The sequence below is a fragment of the Protopterus annectens genome, chromosome 3.part1 (assembly GCF_019279795.1).
Source record: "Protopterus annectens isolate FY-2018-M chromosome 3.part1, PAN1.0, whole genome shotgun sequence".
Classification (NCBI taxonomy): Eukaryota; Metazoa; Chordata; order Ceratodontiformes; family Protopteridae; genus Protopterus; species Protopterus annectens.
In genome coordinates, this window is record NC_056732.1 from 1,913,131,408 (window position 1) to 1,913,159,329 (window position 27,922).

Genomic DNA, 27,922 nt, shown 5'->3' on the forward strand with positions numbered 1-27,922 from the left:
ATTACTATACAATCAGTTCCTAGACGATGTCCTGATTTTGTGGGAAGGGAATGAACAAGAAGCAAAAAATTTTGTAGAGTATTTGAACACAACAACTACGTTCTTTAAATTCACTAGTAAATGGAGTGACAAGCAAATACATTTCTTGGATATAACTCTTGTAAAGGGTGTAGATGGTATAACAAGTAAAATATATCGGAAAGAAACGCACAGTAATTCATTATTGCATTACAGTAGTTGTCACCCTTTGCATCAACGTAGGGGTATTTTTAAGGGGCAAATGGTAAGGTTGTCCAGAATTACAAAATGACAATAAAATCTTGGAAGAAGAATTATATACCTTAATTGGGATGTTTTTGGAAAGGGGTTATCCCCTGAAATTGTTGACTAAAACATGCAATGAAGTTCTAAATAAAAGAAATACTTCATTTTTTCCTATTTTAGAGGCAAAGAATACTAATACCGCAATAATATCTGAACAACAAGATTTAGTCAACTCTAGAGCTTTAGTATTAACTTACAACAGTCAAGTAAAAGAAATAGAGGAAGTTGTTCGTATAGCATGGAATTTTTGTTTCAGTGGTGAATAAAAAAATCTTCTTGGGACTTTCCCTAGAATAGTTTATTCAAGGTGAAGGAATATAAAAGAATTTTTGGAACAGCACAATATCAAAAACATTGTCTCTAAAATGAGTAGATGTGGTACTTGTAGGATGTGTAGGTATATCAATGATGGCCCTTATGTTAGTTTACAAGGGTATAACAGGACTATTTCCTGTCCAGGAAGAGTTAATTGTAATACAACAAAGGTGGTGTGTATTTGGCAAAGTGTACCAACTGTAGCGCCTACTATGTAGGTAAGACTATTAGGAGACTAAAAGACAGGATAGGGGAACACCTTAGGGCTATCAAGGGTCATGACATACACAACGCCCTATATGTACACAGTACGAAGTGTACTAACTTTAGGAGATTTGTATTTTTTGTTATAGATAGGGTGTTGTTCAGTGAAAGAGGAGGAGATGAGAAACTAAAGGTGGAACTTTTGGAATACAAATGGCAGATTTTGTTACAAGCTTTTATGCCACCTGGTTTAAACGAACACATCTCCCTAAAACCAACACTGAAACAAAGGGCAAATGTTATATAGACGGGTAAAAAATGTATACATTTAGCATACAATTTTTAAAACGTTGTTATATGTTGTGCATATATATACATATTTTTCATTAGTAAGAATTTTATATAAATATATATGTTTCACAAATACTGTTTGTATAAATACACGAGCTGTATGTAACAGTTTGACATATGCTTCTTTAAGAACAAGGTAATTATGGTGTTGGCCAATTGGAGCATTGTTTTAACATTATGTATAAAAGCAAGGGAACAATTTGATTCCATTCACTCTGATGATGCCATGTGTTGATGGTGAAAGCGCTTAGTGTGTGGATTAAAACATTTCAGAATACTTGGTTGGTCGTTGTGTTTTCATTTTAGTTGAAAACTTCAGATCTGAAACTCGAAAACAAAAATTTCAGGAGTCGGCTGACCGGCACTTGCGAACTGCTTCTGCTTCAGGCACCACGTGGCAAGAAAGACTAATGTAATGGCGTTGGCTGCATGTTTTATACCCCTGACGACCTGACATCATTGAAGAAGGGACAGCAACCGACGCAGGACCCAAGACTTTGTTAATCAGGCCGAATGAGGGCAACCTGCCAGCAAGTTACCCAAATGTAATAACTGCAACAGTGAAACACGAAGAACATCCTCACTGCACTTCCAATGAAAACACTGGCACATTCTGGAAGTAGTCTCAAAGAGAGAGAAACCCACAAAAGGAGAATCAGAAAACTGAGGAGAAAACCCTGTAAATATCCCCCTAATCGTTCTGTTCAGATTCAGAATCTTGAACCTCTTAAGGAAAATATATATTCTTTTTTCTTTTACCGGAAAACACTTAATAGTACTCTATGGTGATAGGAAAGCTCTGAAGGGCTTGTTGCCCAAGCCTGTTTTTTCAATCATCTCAGCTCAAGCTAACTAATGGTTTGGGCATATGAAAGGTGCCCTGAAGCTTTGGAAGCTGGGTGACTGTTTTAGCCTATGCAGTGAGGAATATGAAGAATACCAAAAGTACAACATTGTCTTAACTTACTGATTATTCTTAAATGCAATCTTGGTTTTATGAAAGACTTACTAATTAACCATTTCCCACATGTGCCTAATGTAGTGCTCTACCACTTCACAGTGTAATATTAGACAGCTTTTCAAAAACAACAAAATAAACAATGTCTATAAAGATTGTTAACATTTTATTAGACAACTCTAGAAAGCAATCTGATACTCTGGAATCCAGCTACCAGTTTTAAGGTAAGGGGATGTAGCTAAGTGGGACAGCACATGCTTTGCATGTATGAAGTCATGGGTTCAAACCCCAGCCTCTCCATAGCATTTATTATTCCAGTGGCTACATAGGTTAAGTCAAGTCCTGCAGTGTAGTATGCTCCAGGTTCGAGTCCTCAGTAGTCAAACAATTTAAAAAGCACAGCAGATATAAAAAGCTATACACACTAACAATTTGCTATTACAGCCATAATACTTGTTAAAAATATACACTGTCTACAACCAGTCTATAACCTTTCTTTGGTTTTGCTAATATAAAAAGCACAGAAAAACATGATACTATATACACTACCTAAACTGCAATGCCATGTTCTGCTGTGACAATATTACTGACATTAAGTGCAATATGCAATAACTTTAGGGATGTTTCTCAACACAGAAATGAAAGCAACCAGGGTACTGAAGTTATAATATTAACATTTATTTTTGATGAATAAGTGAATTATCTGCTCTTAAGCCCCTAGGGACTCTGCTGACTGTAATCATCTTCTTCTTCTTTTGGCTTTTCCTGGTTAGGGGTCGCCACAGTGGATCACCTGTTCACTCATGACTGGCAGTGCAGTTTTACAGTGTTGAGTTGCCAGCCCGTCGCCCAACCTTCCACAGAAGGCGCACACATGCACGCACTCACACCTAAGACCAATTTAGAGTGTTCAATCCACCTACAGCATGTCTTTGGGATGTGGAAGTAAACCGGAGCACCTGGAGGAAACCCACATGACCACAGCGAGGACATGCAGACTCTGTACAGAAGGCACCCCCGCCGAAGATCGAACTGGAGAACCTCTTGCTGTGAGGCGGCAATGCTAACCGCTGCACCACCATGGCCGCCCACTGACCATGCATACTAAAGGTATATAAGCTAGTGATTTATATACTTCAGGGAGACTCTGTTCCTGAAACTCTGTCTCACACATGCATGTGTGAAATAAAGATTTTTGGACTGCAGCAAAGAGACTGGACTCAGTTATTTTCAACCTTAACAGTTGGTGCCGTGACTCAGGTCTTCTGACTCTGGGAGCTGTGGCCACAGACAAATGAATAATTAGCTGCCTTTTTGCCTGTGGAACTAGTTCAAAACTTTACATTTTATTTTGTTCCTCGCTTGGCAGAATTTGTAGTTGACAATGTAATAAGGTAAGTGCTGAGTAATTTTGTTCTTACAAAATTTGTAGAGTAATAGTGGGTTTATCAGGCTACTTATTTTCCTATGTGAGTGGGTTTTCTTTTACATTTTTCGATACTAGCAGAGACTTCTTGGTGAACAGACATTAAATAATGTGCTTTCCATTGTGCAGCTGCAATCCTATCAATCCTATTCATCCAATGAAAGCTTTATAGGCTGCCAGTTTTTAAAGATTTTTTTTACAAATTCACATAGGCTGCCAGTTTTTAAAGTTAATGTTATTACTAAACATGCCATCAACTTTTTTTTAAAGCACCTTTAATGAATTAGCACTTGTGACATATGCACATCTACATTTATACAAAAGTAATCAAACTGATTATCAGGAAGTACACAGCAGCAAAAAGCTACAGAATATAAGACACAGTTTACTCAAAACAGAATGGTGAAGACTGAACAAGTTCTGACACACAGACAGCTTAGTAGTGTACAGAAGAGATGAAGCAGTGGTGTCAAAAAATAACAAAGATCTATATAACAAATACTTCCAACCAATTTAATGGTGCAAACGCAAAGGTCATGCTTCAAAGGTTATAATATGAATACATGGAAATTAAAAGTAGTACGTGAAACAGATAGGCACTTTCAGAACTGACAGTATTCCTTTTGAAGGTTGTAATATATGCACAATTCCCATCCTAAACATCAATAAACCCCACATACTTAAGAAGTGAACTGACAACACACATAATAACAGCTCTTAATTAAGAGTTCCTCTTTCTTGACCCAGTGAGTACCAGGATATGCTGTAGCTCACCACATGACCCTGAAGGGGATTAAGCAGGTAACCAGAGAAGCTATGTTGCTGACTTTTTACACAAATGCCCTGCTGTTTATATGTGTGTGTGTGTGTGTGTGTTTGTGTATATATACATCTCCCTTCCCTCTCTCTCTCTCTATACATACATATATATATATATATATATATATATATATATATATATATATATATATATATATGTCTGTGTGTGTGTGTGTATATAAAGGGGTGCTGAAAAGTTCTAATCCCTATCAAGAAGGAAATGACATAAAGCCACAAAACTTACAATTTATTCAACATATTCTCCGTGAAGTTTAATGCACTTGACACATTGTGTCTGAAGTTTCTGTAACCCTGCTAAAAAAAAAAAAAAAAAGTCTGAGGTCTGGTCACTGAAATACTGCTCCGCTGCTGAAGTCACCTCTGAATCACTCGAAAATCACCACCCTTTCAAAGTACTTTTAAGGTTTGGAAACAGGAAATAGTCAGATGAAGCAAAATCTGGTGAGTAGGGTGGATGGTCTATTCACTCAGAACCCAAAGTCATCAAAACATCCATCATTTATCCAGCCTTGTGAACAGGTGCATTGTCTTGCAAAGAGAGAACTCCTTTCCGCAACTTCCCTCTCCTTTTTTCTTTCAATGCCTCCTTTAATCAGCACAGCATGTTACAGTAGTATTCTGCATTAACTGTTGGGCCCCTTGGAAGGTCATTACAACACTTTCCTGACTCCAAAACACTGTGGCCATGACATTTCTTGTTGACTTTTGGATCTTGAACTTCTATGGCTTTGTTGAACCAGAGTGCCGTCATTGCATGGACTTTTGTTTTATCTCAGGATCACAATGGTGTAACCATGTTTCATCCACAGTAACTAGTCATTCCAAAAAGTTGGCACCAGCTCCATGAAAATGCCACAAAATCAACTTACAAGTGTTAGCTGATATTCACCGATCTGCCAAAATTAAGTCATGGACATGGTCAACAGTTTCAGGAGATGACACCGTTTGAGGCTTCTCAGACATTGCTGCACCTTCGGTCTCGAAATCTCCATGCTGAAAGTTTGCACACCACTTCTTCACAGATGATTAAGAAGGGCACTTGTCACTCAGCGTTTGCATCATACATTCATGGATTTCATTTGGAGTTTTCTTCTGCATGAATAGGAACTTTATGATGGCTCGGAGATCCACACTTGAAAATTCCACACTTTTCGTTGACATTGCTCAATCAATGATCTGATACAATGTCAAAACATAGCATTACGATTCTGCAAATTTGCACTTTACAAGAAGAAATAACCCTCTTTTCAGCTACAGAGGCAAAATAATGTTCAGAATTTAGAAAGCTGGTTGGGCTTAGAATTTTTCAGCACCCCCACAAGTAAGTGTGTGGGTGTATATGTGTGTACATATAAATATAAATATATATATATATATATATATATATATATATATATATGTGTGTGTGTGTGTTTACATGTTTACTATCAAAATCGCGACATGCACAACATAATCTGTTTATGTGAATGACTCATAACACTGATGACGGCATACTAAATAAGTCAGTATGTTGAATGTCGTGCCACGTATTTGAATTCAGCATTATTCAACATCCTGTTTCCCCTGCACCTATTACAACAGTAAGATAAGTCCTGTTTTTCAGTAGTATGAACTTACTGCACAACACTGACATTCATGTTTTTCTAGGGAGGCAAGGCCCTCTGCGCCCCCACACCCCCTGCAAATTATACATTACAACTCAGAGATCACACTACAGTGAAGAAGGAGATAAATTTGCCAATCAACACTGTACCACGACTTCTACTCGCAAAATCGACCATGTATCAGCGAATGCATTCGCTGCATTGGACACTCACAAACATGAAGGTCGGCAATATGGGATTTAGCCAACTGTCATTTCACATCTCATTTATGATGAGCCTTCATTCTTTATTTTGATAGTAAACTATATATATATATATATATATATATATATATATATATATATATATATATATGGATTCGTATCACTTCACTGAAAGACCATTTCACTGACACCCATTTCACTGAGACCAAATCACCTAAAACTCATTTCACTGACAAGTAGTACTCTAAGGCAAGTCAAAGGTATATGTCCTTTTCCTCACTGTAGTGCGATCCTGGTGTTAGTGTATATATAGTTATGGGGGGTGTGGGGGGCACAGTCCCCCACTTAGTTTAGTTTTCTGTTGTCTGGTTTTGTTTTACATTATTTGGTAAAACCAAACTAGGTGGGAGGCTATGCTCCCTACCCCCCCCACACCCCCTAACTATATATACTAACATCAGGATCACACTAAAGTGCGTAAAAGGACATATACCTTTGAATTGCCTTAGAGTACTACTTGTCAGTGAAATGAGTTTTAGATGAAATGAACTTTCAATGAAATGAGCTTTAGGTGATTTGGTCTCAGTGAAATGGGTGTCAGTGAAATGGTCTTTCAGTGAAGTGATACGAATCTATATATATATATATATATATATATATATATATATATATATATATATAAACATACATACATACACACACATATGCATGTGGGTCTACTTGAGTAGACCGAAAATCCATTTAATTGAAACGTGCATGATCGAAATGACAACGACGAAATCTTATTTTAATGAAGAGTCGCATCACCAGAATTTCAATCCAGGAAAAGAGGCAGTTGGCCATCATGGGGAAATTTGCCCTTTTCCCCACTATACTGCCATCTCAGAGATGGTATATTTAGTTAGGGTGGGTGAAGCCCCCCACTTGGGTGGGTCAGACATGCTTTGGTGTGTATTTTTTTTAATGTTGGCCAATTGCCTCTTTTCCTGGATTAAAATTCCAGTGATGTGAAATTTTGTTAAAATAAGGTTTCGGTGTTGTCTCGATCGTGTAAGTTTCGATTAAATGGATTTTTGGTCTACTCAAATAGACCAATTTATATATATCATTTATACAATATCTATATATGTTTTTTATTTTATATATATATATATATATATATATATATATATATATATATATAAATATATATATATATATATATATATATATATACATATACATATATACCTACCACTGCAAACTGTCCGGTGAACGCTAGTGCTTGGACCAAACCAATTACAAATGACAAAAAGAAGTCCAGCACCACAAATCCACACAACTCCCGATTTGGAGTATAGTATCCAAAAAATAATGACATTGATGACCATAATAAGATTATTTTATATTTTTAAAATAATCTATAGAAATATAGCAAATGGCCAGCAACACACAAGCAAGTAAGATCCAAACCGGTTTCGCCCCCTGGCGTCATCAGTGGAATAATGCATCTCCTTGCTAAGACAATTAAATAGACCAACCTTTAAAGCAGTATTACATATATTACATAAATAATCACAGTAACTTATTGGTAAATCGCATCTATCAGTCAAAATGATACTAAACAGTAGGGTGAATTGTGCAGATTATAGGTCACATTAAAGGTGGGAAAAGTTTTGAAATAATTTATTGTGGTCTCATTTTTTTATATCACAAAATCCTGACATTTTAACAGGGGTGTGTGCACTTTTTATATCCACTGTACATATATATATATATATATATATATATATATATATATATATATATATATATGTGTGTGTGTGTGTGTATATATGTATATATATATATATAAATATAAATATATATAAATATTCACACACACACACACACACACACACACACACACACACACACACACACACACACACACACACACACACACAGAGTGGATATAAAAAGTGTACACACCTCCTGGAAAATGCAAGTTTTTTGCGATATAAAAAAATGACACCACAATAAATTATTTCAAAACTTTCCCACCTTTAATGTGACCTATAACCTGTATAATTCAACCGAAAAACAAATCTGTTAGGCGAAAAATATAAAAAATAAAAAAATGTACAATAAGCTGGTTGCGTAAGTGTGCATACTAATACTTTGTTGAAGCACCTTTTGCTTTAATTACAACATTGAGTCTTATTGGGTAGGAGTCTATCAGCATGGCACATCTTGACTTGGCAATATTTGCCCACTCTTCCTTATAAAAGCGCTCCAAATCTGTCAGATTAAAAGGGCATCTCTTCTGCGCAGCCCTCTTCAGGTCACCCCACAGATTTTCTATTGGATTTACGTCTGAGCTCTGGCTGGGCCATTCCAAAACTTTAATTTTCTTCTGGTGAAGCCATTCTTTTATTGATTTGGATATATGCGCGGGGTCATTTTCGTGTTGAAAGGTGAAATTCCTTGTCATCTTTAGCTTTCTAGCAGACGCCTGAAGGTTTTGGGCCAAAAGTGACTGGTATTTGGAACTGTTTATAATTCCCTCCACCTTGACTAAAGCCTCAGTTCCAGCTGAAGAAAAGCAACCCTAAGGCATGATACTGCCACCACCATGCTTCACCATGGGGATGGTGTTCTTTTGGTGATATGAAGTGTTGTTTTTGCAGCAAACGTACCTTTTGGAATTGTGGCCAAAAAGTTCAACCTTGGCCTCATCAGACCATAACACATTTTCCCACATGCTTTTGAGAGACCTGATGTATTGTTTTGCAAATTTTATCCAGGCCTGGATGTTTTTCTGTGTAAGAAAAGGCTTCTGTCTTGCAACCCTACCCCATAGTCCAGACATATGAAGAATGCAGGAGAATGTTGTCACATGTAGTACACAACCAGTACTTGCCAGAACTTCCTGCAGCTCCTTCAGTGTTGCTGTAGGTCTCTTGGCATCCTCCCTGACCAGTTTTCGTCTTGTCTTTTCAACAATTTTGGAGGGACGTCCAGTTCTTTGCAACATCACTATTGTCCCATATTTTCTCCACCTTTTGATGACTATCTTCACTGTGTTCCATGGTATATCCAATGCTGTGGAAAATTTTTTGTACCCTTCTCCTGATACCTTTCAACAATTAAATCCCTTTGATCCTTTGTAAGCTCTCTGCGAACCATGGCTTTTGCTGCCAGCAGGCAACCGAACAAATGTCAGGAAAATCCTACTAGGACAGCTGAACTTTATTTGGGGTTAATTAGTCTCTTTAATTGATGGTAGATGTGTACCCAAGAAGACTGAATGCTGTAATTAAATCAAAAGGTGCTTCAGCAAAGTATTTGTTTAAGGGTGTGCACAATTATGCAAACAGCTTATTGTACTTTTTTATTTTTTTATATTTTTTCCCCTAACAGATTTGTTTTCCAATTGAATTGTACAGGTTGTAGGTCACATTAAAGGTGGGAAAAGTTTTGAAATGATTTATTGTGTCCTCATTTGTTTATATCACAAAAACCTGGCATACAGGGATGTGTACACTTTTTACATACACTGTATATAACTCATTTCTCACCATTCTCACCATTTAGTTTTATGTAGAGCAGAGCTGGAATGTCGTAACCTTCCTTTACTTATACATGCAGTTACTTGAACTTGGTGAATGCAGTATTAATGTTATATTTGCAAACAAAGATATGATTGCTTTTGCATCTGTGTAAAGAAAGGTCTGTACATCAGAATATAAAATACAATAAAATTAAGTATGTGAAGAATTCCTGTATTGCGGGTCCAACGGTTTACCCTACTGATGAACAAAACATACATTCAGGTTGTGACAGCAGTGGCAGCTAATTAAAATAAATCTTACTTTATTAAAAATACATACCTTGCTATATTTTGAGGGTGCCTTTTTATCCAGCTTATTAAGAAGCATACGGAAACAATCGGCAATATCCTGTTGTTTCATAACTACATGTAAAACAAGAAAATTAGCTCGAAAAAATGTTACTTCATACATTTTACTTAACAAGGCTGCACAGGTTGAATAAAAAAGGTTAATTGTACAATTAACACATTCTGAGTAATTACAACAAATTCTGTGTGCACACAAACTATACTAAACTAACAAAATGCAGTATAATATAACATTACCTCTACCTTTTCTACATGTAAGAATTAGCTGGGCTGCTTCCAAGATGCAGTGATATGTGATTCGGCAACACATTAGCCATAATAAGGGCAAACCTCATTACCAAATAATTTCTATGTCTCTGAATGGCCCTTAACTACCTCTTGTGCAGATCAGCATGTTCCTGCAACAAACTCTGCAGCTTGCTGGCACTGGCACCCTCCACATTCATTCGCCCACACACATACCAACATACCTCTTACCTGTCCATGAGATGTCAGAACATCCTGATGTCTCTTTTTATTTTGTTTTGGCCTGGCCCTCATAAATCTCTGATCCTTACAGTCAATCAGTAATTTATTTTTATTATTATTATTACTATTCAAAAAGTGCATCACGATGCTAGAGATATTACTCTATTAACTATTTAAATGAATCCAAGTAATAACTGAAAAATTCTCCCTGGTGTTGCCTCCCGGTTTTGCACTGAAACCACCCCCCACACTGGCCCGCTCCTGCTGTAGCCTCTTACATGTACCCTTCCCTCATAACTTACGGACTCTTGCAATCATTGAAGCATGCCAGACATTAGAGCTTTGCACTTCTTAGTATGAAAAATAATCTTGGCTCCACTAAATGATTAGTTGGCACAGTGGGTTAATACTGCTGTTTCCTGCATCAGAGTTGCAGGGTTCAAATTATTTCTCCCAGTTTTATTTTACAATTTTTTTCCAACAGTTAGCAATATTTTCAGCTATCCCTGGTCTACAAGTGGTGCACAGGACTAACATCACCCTCTTTATGAGGTGGGAGGGTAAAGGCTTTGAATCTGTTTTATTGTCTTTAGGGGACACTAAACCTGGTGTCTATTCTTTCCCTTGGCCCACATCATATTTCAGCTGCCTTTAACGTTTGAAATGCAGAGTATCCCTGGAGTCTAGTGTTGCCCCTAACACTAACTGCCATTAAGGCATGATGTTTAAAGTTATCCCTAGTGTCTAGTGTTCCCCCAACCATAAGTACCACTAAGGTATGATGTTTAGATTTATCCTTAGTGTAGAAAACAGCGTATGTTTTAACTTTAAGAAGCATTTCAAAATGAGGGCATGTGCATATAAATAGAGAGCACATGCAAGCAGCAGTGCCATTTTGAGAGAACAGCCAGAGTACTAACATGTATGAGTGCAGTAAACTGTTTATAAGTTAATTTAAGATTACGTTATTAAGCCTCAATCCTGATCTGTTTGGTGTCAGAACCGGGATCGAGAGTACAACTTCAGGCTATGACGTGCAGAGTTAACTGTGAAGGAATATTGAGATGGCTGGGTGATACTGTGCTCAAATGAATAAAAAAGGCCAGAAACGAACTTCAGGTAACCAAAACTCGCAGAAATTATTCATTTTGTACAGAAAATGATATGAAGCATTCATAAAGCACAAAACACATTAAACGAGTAGCACAAAATCCATTATTAATCGAACGAAAGGCACAAAATGCATTACTGATTAAATGAAATATTCAAAACCACAATATCTGATAAAATTAACAGAAATACTTACAGGGAGTTCAGAGTTACGTCCAATTTCTATAAAGACCTTGTTTAAAGTAAAACGAGCACAAGAAAAGTATAATGAGCATGATAAGAGGTCAAATGGGCATAACAAATACAATAAAAGGGCAAAACAGGCATAAAAAAGCAAGGCGACTGCATGTTTTTAGTAAACGACCATGTTTTGACATGAGCTACTATTTCACATTGCCCAAAGCTATTCAAAGCAGAACTAGAGTTTCTTGAAGTATTTCAGTGTGTGCAAAGTATTTGCAGTGTGTTTTTTATTACAGTAAAATTATTTCAAAAAGGTTACTGTGTGCAAAGTACAGTCATTTCGAAAAGTTTCTTGTGCTGTGTACATTTTATTCACAGATTGCAGTCATTTTGAAGTGTTTCTTACACTGATAAGAATTGGTTTCACAGACTATATTGATTTCAAAGTGTTCTTGTGCTACGGAGACTTATTTTACAAACTGCAGTTATTTCGAAGAGTTTGTTGTGCTATTGGGCATAATTACAAGTTCTGGCATAAACTTCTGATGTGTGTGTATGTTCATACATAATTTCAAGGGTCTTTCTTACTGTGCTTTTATATGCCAGAGGTATTTCACAGACCCAGTCCACTTGTGTGTGATCATAATATTGCAGAGAACTGTAGCGTGTTTGAGCAGGAATATATTTTTTCTGACAAAGATGCACGTACAAGGGCATTTACTTTGCTTAACATAGCGGGGTCAGGAGCCACTGAGAGAGAACATTCATTTCTGTATGCACCAGGAGTAGATGCAGGAGAAGGGGAAAACCGCCATACTGCTGTACAAGCTGAATCAAGAGAGGATCCTGACTGCTCGAAACATAAATTTAGAGAAATGTATAACCCCCAGACAAATGTTACACTGGAGAGGCACCCATTTTATACAACAGACCAAAAGCCAGGAGAAAGCATTTGCAACTTACATTACTGACTTGGAAAAAAAAAAGCTAAAATGTGCAGTTTTGGTGATTTGAAAGACAAGTTGATAAAGGATAGGCTTGTGTGTGGTGTTAATAATAGTGCAGTGAGAAAGATGCTGCTTCTTGACAGTGATTTAACATTGAGCAATGCTATAGAAATTTGGCAAATCCTCGAGCTTACAGAACGACACACAAATATGTTGGCAAGTGATAAGAGCATGGTTTCAGCAGCCTCTAGAGCAGACAGACAGCATGCAGCACGTGGCTAGCAGAAACAGGCTTAAGCACATGGCAGCTGTAGCCCCTGCAGGTCTTCCAGGGAGGACCTGTAACTCTCCAGCAAGTTCTAACACTAGCTCAGTAAAACGGACATGCAGTGCAGTACAAGAGTGAGTCAGCAAAACCCAAGTCAAGCCTTATTGTTAACTGTTGCAGTCATGTTGCCAATTATGAGTGTAAGACAGAGGAGTGCTTAGCATATGGTCAGCAATTCCGCAAGTGTAAAAAATGGAACCACTTTCAAATGTTTTGTAAACCAGGCAGGCCTCATTTTTATTAAGAAAGGTCACTCAAAAAAGCAAGTTGATCATACAGAAAGCTGCAACTCTACTTTCTTGTAGATGGTATATCAGTGGTCAGTGAAAAGGTTAATGCAGTAGATTTTGTTAGCAAAGAACAAAGTGTTTTCTACTGTCCTGATCAATGGTAAGCCCACGGAGCTCAAAGTAGACACTTGTTCAGAGTGCAATGTTATGTCAGCAGAAACATTTGCTAGAGTTAAGAGCTGCTGAACAACTTAATATGGCCAATTGTGCAAAGCTTGTTTCTTATGGAGGTGAAGAGATTCAAACCGAAGGCTCAGTAGTGTTTTCATGCTATTCAGCTGGGAACAGTTACAACCTGCAATTTTATAGTCAGAAGACCTGTGCAGTCATTATTAGATCTCAGAGACAGTTTAAGAATGAAACTGCTTTATTTTACCAAAGTAGTCCATCATATAAACACATGTCCTAGTTCCAGCTTCACTGATGCTATTTTCTCAGAGTATGCTGATATTTTTGAAGACAAACTAGGCAAACTTATAGCTGTGTACTCCATGAAGTTAAACCAAGAGGTCAGTCCAGTGGCCAGACCAGCGAGAAAAGTTCCGATAGCTATGCATGACAAAGTTAAGGACCAGTTAGATAAAATAGTGCAACAAGGTGTGATTTGTCCAGTCACAAAACCAACTGAGTTAGTGTCTTCTATGGTAGTTGCTCATAAGAAAAGCTCAGATGAAATCAGAGTATGTATTGACCCGGGAGACAAAGCATTCAAGAGGCCCCATCATCCTTTGCAGACAGTCGAGGAGGTTGCTACCCTCATGCCAATGCCATTCTGTCTTTGATCCAAAGAGTTCATTTTGGCAAGTAATGCTTGATCGCACATCTTCACTACTGACTACATTCATTACCCCATTTGGTAGAAACAGATTTCTCAGAATGCCTTTTGGAATAAATTATGCCAGTGAAATCTTTCAGAGTGGAATTTTTTCAGGTTACCAGTGTGCTATAACAGTAGATGATTTAGTAGCTGGAGGTAATGGAGAAGCAGAGCATGACAGAAACCTCAAGAAAGTTCTGGACAGAGCGAGTGAAGAGAACTTAAAGCTCAGTCCTCTGAAATGTAAATTCAGGCTATCAGAAGTTACTTATGTATGTCACTTATTTACCAGTACAGGCTTATGACAGATCCTTCCAAACAAACACCCATTCTTGAGATGCCAGCTACAGATAATGTCCAAGCTTTCACCATTTCCTTGGTAAAGATTAACTATTTGTGCAAGTTTATAACAGACTTCACTGAATTATCAGCACCTTTAAGAGAGCTGACACACAAAAATGTTGCCTGGTCATGGTTGGAACAACACCAGAGAATTTGATGACCTCAAACAGAAAATTGCCAGTCCTCCTACGTTGAGATACTATGATGTCCACAAGCCAGTAGTTCTTTCCTGTGATGCTTCATAGTTCAGTCTTGGTGCAGTTATTCTTCAAGAGGGCAGACCAGCAGCCTATGCATCTAGAACTCTTACCCAAACTGAGATGCAGTATGCTCAAATTCAGGAGGAACTTTTGGCAGTTGAGTTCGCATGTTCGAAGTTCCACAATTATATTTATGGCCAACCTATCCAGATCGAGACTGATCATCGACCTCTAGTCACTATTTTAAAGAAGCCTATGCATACAGCTCCAGCAAGACTAAAAAGAATGATGCTCAGATTACAAAAGTACAACTTCAAAATGGTCTATGCAAAAGGAAAATCTCTTTATCTGGATGATACCTTATCCAGATCACCCAGAAAGTGTCTATATCACATAATTGAAGCTTCAAAACATCAAATCTGATATGGTCGAGACCATATCATCGATGTTTATGAACTTCAAATATGTAAAAAAAAAAAAAACAATAAAGAAAAAAATAACTTACCTAAACGTTTCATGCATGGGGGGGGGGGGCAAACATCCGTGCCCCCCCACCACACCCCCGCTAATTAAATATACCAATTCAGAGATCGCACTACAGTGCAGTAAAGGGAAATCTTCTCTTACGGAGATTTCCGTTAAAACGTTTGATGTTTCAAAACGTCGATGATATGGTGCCGACCATATCAGTTTTCAAGTTTTGAAACTTTGATGAAGCAATATAGACCCCCCAGAAATACCACAGAACAACCTGATGCAGAGAACTTTGACTTTGATGTCATGGAAGTGAGTAATTTATCTACCAGAAGACTTGATGAGCTTAGAGATCATACCCAGACTGGTTCAGTTTTTCAAAAGCTCAACCACTTCGTCAATGCTGGATGGCCGTCAAAGCAATCTTGTGTACCAACAGAAGTGCAACCATATTTTCTTTACAGAGATGAGACACTGATGGCAGATGGTGTCATTTTCAAAGGTCCTGAAGTTACTGTTCCTACTTCCTTACAACAGGAGTACATTCAGATTTTGCATCGTGGTCACCCAGGTTCTGAATCTACCAAAAAAGGGTGAAGGGACTAGTATTTTGGTCTTCTCCTTCGAAAGACATTGATAAAGTACTTTCAACTTGTTTAGTATGCAATAGTACTAAAACGTATTTGCAAAAGGAGCCGCTTCAGCTAAGCCAGACTCCTGCACTACCTTGGTCAACAGCAGCCACTGACATATTTGAGTGGAACAATCAGATTTACTTAGTGTTGGTAGACTCTTATTCAAACTGGTTTGAGATCGATTTGCTACCTAATCTAACGTCCAGTACTGTTATCACTAAGTCGAAACAGCATTTCTAAGCCCATGGCAGTCCACACAAAGTTATTTCTGACAACAGTACCCAGTTTACCAGTCAGTTATTTCAAACATCTGCAAAACAGTGGGTCTTTATCCATATTATTAGCAGTCCGGAATACCTACAGTCAGATGGCCTGGCTGAACGTGCAGTACAAAGTGCAAAGCAATTACTAGAAAGGTCAAAGCCTGACAATAATGGTATAGTCTTGAATTTGCTTAATTTCAGAAATATACCCCATGACAACTTACTTGGCTCACCTGCTCAGACTTCTATACAGGCAAACCAGAACAACCTTGCCTATCAGTTCCAGTTTGTTGGTGCCTAATGCTAAAAACACCAGAGCAATAAAAGCCCAACTATTTAAGAAGCATACCTTTAAAAAGTCCAGTTATGAAACAAAGAGCAGATTTCTTTGTCCATTGAAAAGGGAGAGATAGTGAGGATGCAAACGGAGAAAGGTCTTGATCGAATTGGTCAAGTGAGAGGTATATGTGCTAAGCCGAGATCCTACTTAGTGGAATCTGAGGGTATACAATACAGGAGAAATCAGAGGCATCTTCTTCTGGTATCTGAACAGATATCGCAGCATCATACCTGTGATACAGACTCTAGATCTCAGAGCAACCCAGACGATGTTCCTGTTGAAGAACATGTCTCAGTACCTATTCCCATTCCTGATGATGTCCCAGATGTGCCTGAAGGTGAACATTCATTAAAGGCAGTCCTCGTTTCTAGACCCAATTCTAATTTTTTATGACACATGATCAGGTCGTATTTCTAGACCTAGAGTGCAATACACAGCAACTTGGACACAATTGTTTTATTTGTGTTTAGTTCTGTATGACTGCATGCCAGAGAATTAGTCCTGTATAACTGCAGGTCAAAGGATAATTTCTGTACAAATGCAGGTCTATGAATGTTGTCATTTTCAGTACATGACTTATTTCTCAAAGAGGGAGGATGTAGAACAGAGTGTGTGTTGCAACTTTAAGAAGCATTTCAAAGTGAGGACATGTGCATATCAATACAGATCACATGCAGGCAGCAGTGTCATTTTGAGAGAACAGCCAGCCTATTAACATGTATGAGTACAGTAGTCAGTTTGTTTAGAAGTTTATTTAAGTTTAAGTTACTAAGCCTTAGTCCTGATGTGTTTGTAAATTATAAAGCTGCTTGAACCAAACCCACAACCGTTCATCTGCTTTATCCTGACCAGACAAGCAACATGGCTTCAGAATCAAGATCGAGTGCGCAACTTTTTCAAGCCATGAGATGCACAGTTAATGGTGAAGGTATATTGAGCAGGCTGGGTGATACAGTGCTGAAATGATTAAAAAAAGGCCAGAAATCAACTTCATGTAACGAAAACTCCTATAAATTATTTATTTTGTAAAGAAAATGATACGGAGCATTCGTAAAGCTCAAAACTCATTATTAATCAGATGAGTAGCAAAAAATGCATTATTAATCAAATGAAAGGCACAAAACGCATTACTGATTAAACAAAATATTCGAAACCACAATATTTGATAAAATTATCAGAAATACTTATATAGGGTTCAGTTACTTCCGATTTGTATAACGGGTATGTTTAAAGTAAAATGAGCATAAAAAAAGCATAACAAGCATGACAAGAGGTCAAATGGGCATAACAAATACAATAAAAGGGCAAAACAGACATAAAAAAGCAAGGAGACTGCATACTTTTTAGTAAACGACCATGTTTTGACATGAGCTACTATATGGCATTGACCAATGCTATTCAAAGCATAACTAAATTTGTTCAAAGTATTTCAGAGTGTGCAAAGTGTTTGGAGTGTGTGCTTTGTTACAGTACAATTATTTTGAAACGTTTACTTTGGGCAAAGTACAGTTACTTTTGCAAAGTGCAGTTGGAATACAGTCATTTTGAAAAGTTTCTTGTGGTTGGAACATTTTATTCTCAGAGTGCAGTCATTTCAAAGTGTTTCTTACACTGCACAGTTATTTCGCAAAGTACAGCCATTTCAAGAAGTTTCTTGTGCTGTGTACAGCTCATTCGCAAACTGCAGTCATTTGAAAGTGTTTCTTACACTGATAAGAAGTGGTTTTGCAAACTATATAGATTTCAAAGTGTTCTTGTGCTACGGAGACTTATTTTACAAGGTGCCGTCATTTTGAAGAGTTTGTTGTGCTATCGGGCATAATTACAAGTTCTAGCATAAACCTCTGACATATATGTCTGCATGTTCGAACATACTTTCAAGGGTCTTCATTACTGTGTGTTGATATGGCATAGGCATTTCGCAGACCCAGTCCACTTGTGTTTGGTCATAATACTGCAGAGAACTGGAGAGTGTCTGAGCAGGAATACGATATTTTCATACAAGCAGCTTTTTCTGATAAAGATGCACGTATGAGGGCATTTATTTTGTTTAACTTCGTGGAGTCAGAAGCCATTGAAAGAGAGCGTTCATTTGTGTATGCACCAGCAGTACATGCAGCAGAAGGGGAAACCGCTACACTGTTGTACACGCTAAATCAAGAGAGGACACTGAGTGCTTGAAATGTAAATTTAGAGAAATGTGTACTTCCTAGACAAATGTTATATTGGAGAGGCACCTATTTTATACAAGAGTTCAAAAGCCAGGAGAAACTTTTACAGACTATATTACTTACTTGAGAAACACAGCTAAAACATGCACGTTTGGTGATTTCAAAGACGAGTTGACAAAGGATAGGCTTTTGTGTGGTGTTAATAATGGTGTAGTGAGAAATATTTTGCTTCATGACAGTGATTTAACGTTGAACAAAGCTATACAGATTTGTGAAATCCATGAGCTTACAGAAAAGCACACAAATATGCTTACAAGTGATAAGAGCATGGTTTAAGCAGTCTCTGGAGCAAACATAGACAGCATGCAGCATGAGGCCAGCAGAAACAGGCCTAAGAACATGGCAGCTGCAGCCCCTGCGGGTTTTCGAGGAAGCACCTGTAACTTTCCAGCAAGTCCTAACACTAACTCAGTAAAACGGACATGCTCAGTGCAGTACAAGAGCGAGTCAGCAAAACCCAAGTCAAGTCTTATTGTTAACTGTTACAGTCGTATTGCCAATTATGAGTCTAAAAGAGAAAAGTGCATATGGTCAGCAATGTCACAAGTGTAAAAAAATTAAACCACTTTCAAACGTTTTGTAAATCAGGCAGGCATCATTCATTTATTACGAAAGGTCACTCAAAAAAGCAAGTTGGTCATATAGAAAGCTACAACTCTACTTTCTATGTAGATGGTGCATCAGTGGTCTGTGAAAAAGGTTAATGCAGTAGGTTTGTTAACAAAGAACAAAGTGTTTTGTAGCATCCTGATCAATGGTAAGCCCACGGAGCTCAAAGCAGACACTGGTTCAAATTGCAATCTTATGTCAGCAGAAACATTTGCTAGAGTAAGAGCTGGTGAACAACTTAATTTGGCCAATTGTGTGAAGCTTGTTGCTTATGGAGGTGAAGAGATTCAAATCGAAGTCTCATTAGTGCTTCCATGCTATTCAGCTGGGAAGAGTTACAGCCTGCAATTTTATGTAGTCAGAAGACCTGTGCAGTCTTTATTAAGTCTCTAGAGACAGTTAAAGAATGAAACTGCTTTCTTTTACCAAAGAAGTCCATCATGTAAGCACATGTCCTAGTTCCAGCTTCACTGATGCTATTATCTCAGAGTATGCTGGCACTTTCGAAGACAAGCTAGGCAAACTTCCAGTTGTGTACTCCATGAAGTTAGACTAAGATCAGTCCAGTGGTCAGACCAGCAAAAAAAGTTCAGATAGCTATGCAGGACAAAGTTAAGGTCCAGTTAGATAAAATTGTGCAACAAGGTGTGATTTGTCCAGTCACAGAACCAACTGAGTGGGTGTATTCCATGGTAGTTGCTCATAAGAAAAGCTCAGATGAAATTAGAGTATGTATTGGCCCGAGAGACTTGAAGCATTAAAGAGGCCCCATAATCCTATGCGTACAGTCAAGGAGGTTGCTACCCTCTTGCCAAATGCCACTGTTTTTTCTGTCTTGGATGCAAAGAGTTCATTTTGGCAGTTAATGCTTGATCGCAAATCTTCACTTCTGACTTTATTCAATACACCATTTGGTAGATGCAGATTTCTCAAAATGCCTTTTGGAATTAGCCAGTGAGGTCTTTTAGCATGGAATGGAGCAAATAGGTTACCCATGTGCAATAATAGTAGATGATTTACTAGTTGGAGGTAATGGAGAAGAAGAGCATGACAGAAACCTCAGGAAAGTTCTGGACAGAGTGCGTGAGGTGGATTTAAAGCTCATTCCTCTGAAATGTAAATTGTGTAGGTCATTTATTTACCAGTCCAGGCTTACGACCATACCCTTCCAAACAAACAGCCATTCTTGAGATGCCAGCTCCAGAAAATGCCCAAGCCTTACAGCATTTCCTTGGTAATGATTACGTATTTGGGCAAGTTTATACCAGACTTCAGTGAATTATGAGCACCTTTAAGAGAGCTGACATGCAAAAATGTTGCCTGGTCATGGTTGGAACAACACCAGAGAGCATCTGATGACCTCAAACAGAAAATTGCCAGTCCACCTACGTTGAGATACTATGATGTGTACAAACCAGTAGTTCTTTCCTGTGATGCTTCAAAGTTCGGTCTTGGTGCAGTTATTCTTCAAGAGGGCAGACCAACAGCCTATGCATCTAGAAGACTTACCCAACCTGAGATGCAGTACGCTCAAACTGAGAAGGAACGTTTGGAAATTGTGTTTTCATGTTTGAAGTTCCATGATTATATTTATGGCCAAGCTATCCAGAGTGAGACTGATCAGCAACCTCTAGTCACTATTTTAAAGAAGCCTATGCATACAGCTCCAACAAGACTACAGAGAATGACGTTCAACATTACAAAAGTACAAATTCAAAATGGATTATACAAATGGAAAACCTCTTTATCTGGCCGCTACCTTATCCAGATCACAAAGAAAAACTTGATGCAGAGAATTTTGACTTTGATGTCTTGGAAGTGCGTACCTTTTCTACCAGAAGACTTGATGAGCTAAGAGACCATACCTAGACTGATCCAGTTTTTCAAAAGCTCAACCACTTCATCAATGTTGGATGGCCGTCAAAGCAATCTTGTGTACCAACAGAAGTGCAACCATATTTTCCTTACAGAGATGAGATGCTGATGGAAGATAGTATCATTTTCAAAGGTCCTAAAGTTAGTGTTCCTACTTCCTTACAACATGAGTACATTCACATTTTGCATCGTGGTCACCCAGGTTCCGAAGCTACGAAAAGAAGGGTAGGGTGGACTAGTATTTTGGCCTTCTCTGTCGAAAGACTGATAAAGTACTTTCATTTTGTTTAGTATGCAATAGTACTAGGATCATAGGAAGTTACTAGGCTATTGGCCCTGAGTCCCTTACAAGCCTAGCCAAGAATTTAGCCCATGCTCCAACAAGACAGCATCCTATGCCACTGTCCAAGCAGAGACACAGGTGGAATCCCAGGGGTGTATTTTCTGTTCCCCATCCAGCTATCCAGGTTGCGATTAAAAAGGTTTAATGAGGTACTCTGCTTTACATGGAGAGGGAGTTTATTCCACAAAAGGGGGAGTCTCTAGGACACAAATCTGTCCTGCCAACAAGTCCTATTGATGTCACAGACCTGGTTGAGGTTGCACGTGCAGGTTACTCGAGTGGAGCTTGACTTGCAGATATGTATCAGTCTCATCAGGGTGGGGTCTGAGATTGATTTGTATGCCAGACAGAGGTCACCTCTGAGGAGTCTGTAGGAGAATGAGTAGACGGACAGGGCTTTTAGCCAATTTGTGCAGGGCAGATGTCTGAAGCCCTGGATTCTCCTGGTGAGGAACCTCTGTGGTCACTCCAGCTGCTGCATGTGCTTTGTGAGGTACAAGCTGAAAGGGGCATTGTACTCAATAATAGGTCTTATAAGGGATGAATGTCCACCTTGTCCTTGGATGAGATACCCTTACTAATGAGGTGGGCCATGTAGAAAGCTTTCCGTACAACGGAGGCAATGTGGTGGTCAAAAGTCAGTTTCCTATCAACCTGGTCATGGAAAATACTAAACCACATTTGCAAAAGGAGATACTTCAGCTAAGCCAGATTCCTGAACTACCTTGGTCAACAGTAGCCACTGACATATTTGAGTGGAACAATCAAAATTATTTAGTGTCGGTAGCCTCTTATTCAAACTGGTTTGAGATCAATTTGCTACCCTAACCTAACATCCATTACTGTTATCACTAAGATGAAACATCATTTCTCAGTCCATGGCAGTCCACACAAAGTTATTTCTGACAACAGTACCCAGTTTACCAGTCAGTTATTTCAGAAAACTACAAAAGAGTGGGTCTTTATCCATATTACTAGCAGTCTGGAATACCTACAGTCAAACGGCCTGGCTGAATGTGCAGTACAAAGTACAAAGCAGTTACTAGAAAAGTCAAAGCATGACAATACTGGTATCTTCTTGAATGTGCTTAATCTCAGAAATATACCCCATGACAACTTACATGGCTTGCCTGCTCAGACACTTCTATCTAGGCAAACCAGAAAAACCTTGCCTATCTGTTCCAGCTTGTTGGTGCCTAATGCTAAAACCACTAGAGCAATCAAAGCCCAACTATTTAAGAAGCGTTCCTTTCAGAAGTCCAGTTATGATAAAATGAACAGATTTCTTCGTCCAGTGAAAAAAGAGAGATGGTGAGGATGCAAATGGTGAAAGGTTTTGTCGAATTGGTCAAGTAAGAGGTATATGCGCTGAGCCGAGATCCTATTTAGTGGAATCTGAAAGTATAGAATACAGGAGAAATGGCAGGCATCTTCTTCCATTGTCTGAATCGATATTGCACCATCATACCTGTGATACAGACTCTACATCTCAAAGCAACCCAGACAATCTTTCTGTTGAAAAACATGTCTCAGTACCTAGTCCCATTTCTGATGATGTCTCAGATGTCCCTGAAGTTGAACATTCATTAAAGACAGCCCCCATTGTTAGACCCAGTTCTAATTTTCATGTCACACGAGCAGGTCGTATTTCTAGACCTAGTGTAAAATATACAGCAACCTGAAAATGATTGTTTTATTGTTTTATTTGTGTTTAGTTCTGTATGACTGCATGTCAGAGAACTAGTTCTGTATAACTGCATGTCAAAGGATCATTTCTGTACAAATGCAGGTCTATGAATGTTGTCATTTTCAGTATATGACTTATTTCTCAAACAGGGAGGATGCAGAAAGTACAGTTGTGTACACTTACCATAAATGTAGATGTTGAGTGTATTCACTGTTGCAGTCATCACATTTGGGTTATCTGCCTGCAGGTAGCTCTCAGCCGGCCTGAATACCAGAGTATTCGGATTTCTGCATCAGATGCTGTCGCCTCACAACGTCAGGTCGTCAGGGGTATAAAACATGCAGCCGACGCCATTACATAAGTTTTTCTTGCCCCAGATGTCAGGTGCCCCCACAACAGGAAGCAATTATATGGTATGGTACACCACCAGCAAAAAGCAAATACACATGATATAATATATACCAAATAAGAAGGAAAGGTAGAGCCAAGAGAAGTCAGGGGGCTGGAGGGAGGGTAACCAGGACTGCAACAGTGAATACACTCAAACATCTACATTTATGGTAAGTGTACTCAACTGTACTATGTTCTTCATGTTTCACTGTTGCAGTCATCACATTTGGGCTGATTCCCAAAGCTAAGGAAGGGTGGAGGTAGTTAAAGAGCATTAGGGCCAGCAATCAGGCCCTTTAAGACTGCTGTGGCAAATGCAGCTCTGGATTTAGAAAAGATAGGTAGGTGGTAATGCTTGGTGAAAGTACATACAGAGTTCCAGGTAGCAGCTTCTAGGATGTCCCTGGTAGGGACTCCTCTGAGAAATGCCATAGAGGTAGATGCAGCACTGGTGGAATGAGATTGTATCCCCTGTGATGTAGGTTTTCCATGTTGCTTGTAGCAGAAATGAATGCAATGGGCTATCCATTTGGAAATGGTTTGCTTTGAAATGGCCTGCTTTGAAATGGCCTTCCCCTCTGCCCCAGCAGTAAAGCCAACTAGCAGCTGGTCAGATTTTCTGAGAAGCTTAGTCCTGTCCAAATAGAACTTAAGCTGTCTGTGCACGTCCAGAGAATGCAGTATCCTTTCCCCCTTTATTTTGAGGATTAGGGAAAAAAGTAGGCAAATGAATGGACGGGTTGACGGCCATACTAGACACCACCTTGGGCATAAAGGATGGGTTAGTCCTGAGGGAAACCCTGTCCGCATGGAAGACAATAAAGGGTTCCACTGCCATGAGGGTCTGCAGTTCAGACACTCTTCTTGCTGAAGTAATGGCTAGAAGTAAGGCTGTTTTCCAAGAAAGGAATTTCTACTCTCCTGTAGCAGCTGTTTCAAAGGGGGGGTGAGTTTTTCCAATACAAAGTTAAGGTCCCAGGCTGGAGTGGGAGCTCTACTGGGGGGGGGTCTTAAATTTTTGGCCCCTCTAGGAATTGTTTTAGCAGGGGATGAGAGAAGAAGGGTGGTTCAGTGTTATAATGTGCTGCAATGGCAGAAGCATGAATCTTAATAGACGAGAAAGATAGGTCCTTGTGGAGTATTCCTGTTAAATAATCTAGAATATGAGGTAAGCTCCCCTGAGCCTGGCTCCAGGAACAATATCTTTCCCACTTTTCTGAATAGGATTTTCTAGTACTAGGCCTCCTTGCCTCAAGAATGACATCCAGCACCTGCTTACTGAGGGTTGCTAGAGGTGAGCTCAGGGGATTAGCCAGGCTGCAAAGTTCAGGGTTTGAAGATGAGGGTGCAGAATCAGGCCTGCCTGCTGGGACAGCAGAGAAGGGATCTGAGGCAGGTGCAATGGTTGTAGCACAGTCAGACTGCGCACAAGGGGGTACCAGTGCTGGCGTGGCCAGTCTGGTGCAATCAGTATTGCCCTTGGCTTGTCCTGTTTGATCTTTAATAGAAACTTCAAGAGGAGAGGCAGAGGGGGAAAAGCATAAACTGAGAGGCTTTCCCAGGTAAAGGACAGGGCCATCCACTTTCCAAGGTTGACTGTGGGAAGTTCTGGTGCAGAATTTGTTCAATTGGTAGTTCTGAGGGGAGGTAAACAGGTCTACCTCTGGAGTTCCCCATTTGCTCCTTAAAAGCTTGAATAGTTTGGGTTCCAGTTTCCATTCGTGTGGGTCCATGAGATTTCTGCTTAAGTCGTCTGCCAGTGAATTTAGTTTGCCTGGCAGGAATTGAGCTTGTAGGTGCACTTGGTAGCTCAAGGCTGTGTTCCACAGAGCCATGGCTAGTCTGCAGAGAGGGTAGGAGTGGGTTCCCCCCCTGCTTGTTTATGTACCACATAACTGTGGTGTTGTCTGTCTTTACCAATAGTTGTCCTGGAAGAATAAGGTCTTTGAAGGCTGTCAGACCATTCTGTACAGTTAACATTTCTTTCTGATTGATATGTGGGTGCATCTGATTTGGGTTCCATTCGCCCTGAATGCACTGCCCTGCCATGTGAGCTCCCCATGCATAATGCGTCTGTTGTTAGGGTTTGGGCGTCAGGGGGTAGAGTGAAAGGGAGTCCCTTGTTGCGGTTGCAGGCCTCTGCCCATCAAAGGAACTCTGCCCTTAAACAAGGAATGATAGGAATTGTTTCCAGGTCCTGAGAATGTTGACACCTTAGACTTTTTAGATACCATTGAAGTTTCCTCATATGCAGTCTTGCATATGGAATTAGAAGAATGCAAGAGGCCATGAACCCCAGAGCTTGCAGTATTTTCCTTGCAGATAGCTGGGATTTTGTGGCCAATAGTTTGAAGTAGGTTGTTAAATAAACTTGTTTCTCCGGAGTGAGAAATGCCATCTGGGAAGTTGTGTTCAAGCTTGCTCCCTGGAATACAATCTGTTGGCAGGGTACTAGGTGTGATTTCCTCTCGTTGATGGTGTACCCCAGTGAGGTTAGAAGTTTCTTTACAAATGCCAAGTGTTGTAATAGCAAGTCCTGACTTTCTGCCTGAATCAGGCAATCGTCCAAGTATGGGTAAATCTGAATATCTCTCTGTCTGCAAAATGCAATAGCTGGAGCTAGACACTTTGTGAACATCCTGGGCACAGTAGATAAGCCAAAGGGAAGTGCAGAGAACTGATACTGCATGGAGCCCACCCTGAAACTTGGGTATTGTCTGCAGGATTCCCTTATTAGGGTTGCCAGCCAGGCATCCTTGGCTAGCATAGGAAAAAAGCTGTTGAAGAGTAAGCATTTTGAATTTTGGAACCACCAGGACGGTACTGAGAATAGACAGGTCCAGTATAGGACACCAGTTTTCTTTTCTGGGTACCAGGAACAGTCTTGAATAAAAGCCTTGTTCCCTTGGTTCTTCTGGAACAGGTTGAATAGCCCTGATACTGAGGAGAGACAGTACTTGTTTTTGGGCCTCCACCCACTAATTTGGGGGGAGGTCTGGCCAACCACTTAGGTTGGTAGAGTGTGGAAGTTGAATCTGTATCCTAGGGAAACTGTGTTTAAAACCCATTTGTCTTGGGTAATGAGTTTCCAGTTTTTTGCATGCAGGGCGAGCTTTCCTCCTAAGGGAGCAAGTAGTTGAGCAGGGCTTGGAAGGGTTACGGTTAAGTTATTGTGCCATTTTTCCATGGGGGGGTGGCTTACTACTCCCTACTTTGGAAGTGGGAGCCCCCCACTGTTTAGATCTATGCGTAGGCTGAGACTGAAGTCTTGGTGGTCTGCTGTTTCTGGGTTTGGACTGAGAAGGCCTGGAAGGGGCTGGAAAATACCAGTTCTTTGAAGGCCAATGCCAACTGAATCTGAGAGGCTGTACTTGTAAGAAATCTTTAACAGTTTGCATAGATTTAGCTTTGTCCTCCATCCTTTTGAGGACTTCTGCTTTGTTGCCAAAAAGGGGTTCTTGGTTTACGGGTACATCCAGTAATTTAGCTTTAACATGATCTGGCAAGTTTTATTCCTTAAGCCAAGCATGCCTTCCAAGTACAGACCCAGTGACAGCAGCCCTGCAAGATGCTTCTAAAGCATCAAAACCACATTGCAAAGTATGTTTACCAACTTGTTCAGAAGAATGCATTAAATCTTGTAACTCTTTGTGTTCAGCACAGTCAGGAATCAACATCATTTTCTGTTTAAGTAGTCCCATAATATGCTGCTGATACTTTAACATATGAAACGGGCAATTTAAAGCCCTAATGGTGAAAGTAGCAGAAGTGTATACCGTCTTACCCCATCTGTCTAAGGCTCTAGAGTCCCTATCAGAAAGGGTAGGATTTTTGGCAGTAGTAGCCTTAATGCCTTTTGGCCCTTAGGAAATGGTCTCTGGATCCGCAGTAGGATTCTTGAAGAGGAACTTATGAGAGTCAGGTACTTTGTAGTACCTGTCAGGTTTCCTGGGAGCTGGAGGCAAAGTGTCTGGGGTAAGGCTAGATTCTAAAAAAACATCATCCAAATAGCCACAACAGGAGGGATAGCTAGAGGCTTGTGTTGAGGTAGGAATAAAAATTCCCTAAGTCTCTTTTTGGACTCAGAATAGTCCTGGCTTTCCCAGCGGAAATACTCCCTAAGGGTATGCAAGGTTTCACCAAAAGAAAAATCTTCTGGAAGGGAAGCAGAGGGAAATGCAATCCTCTGTATCAGAATCCTCATAAGTAGATAAGGGCAAATCCTGGTAGTCAGAAGAAACAGACATATCAGATTCCTGATCAGAAGAATCAGAAAGAAAATCAG

General features: G+C 39.4%; 1 protein-coding gene across 4 annotated transcripts in view; it reads right to left on the reverse strand.

Moving 5' to 3' along the window:
- The window catches only part of LOC122798823 (ubiquitin carboxyl-terminal hydrolase 2-like), a 1,648,319-nt gene that overhangs the window by 1,079,840 nt on the left and 540,557 nt on the right, over positions 1 to 27,922 (reverse strand). For all 4 annotated transcript variants that reach the window (XM_044067950.1, XM_044067948.1, XM_044067949.1 and 1 more), the window contains one exon: positions 10,077 to 10,159. In XM_044067950.1, coding sequence (XP_043923885.1) covers positions 10,077 to 10,159 — 83 coding nt within the window. The remainder of the gene's footprint in view (positions 1 to 10,076; positions 10,160 to 27,922) is intronic.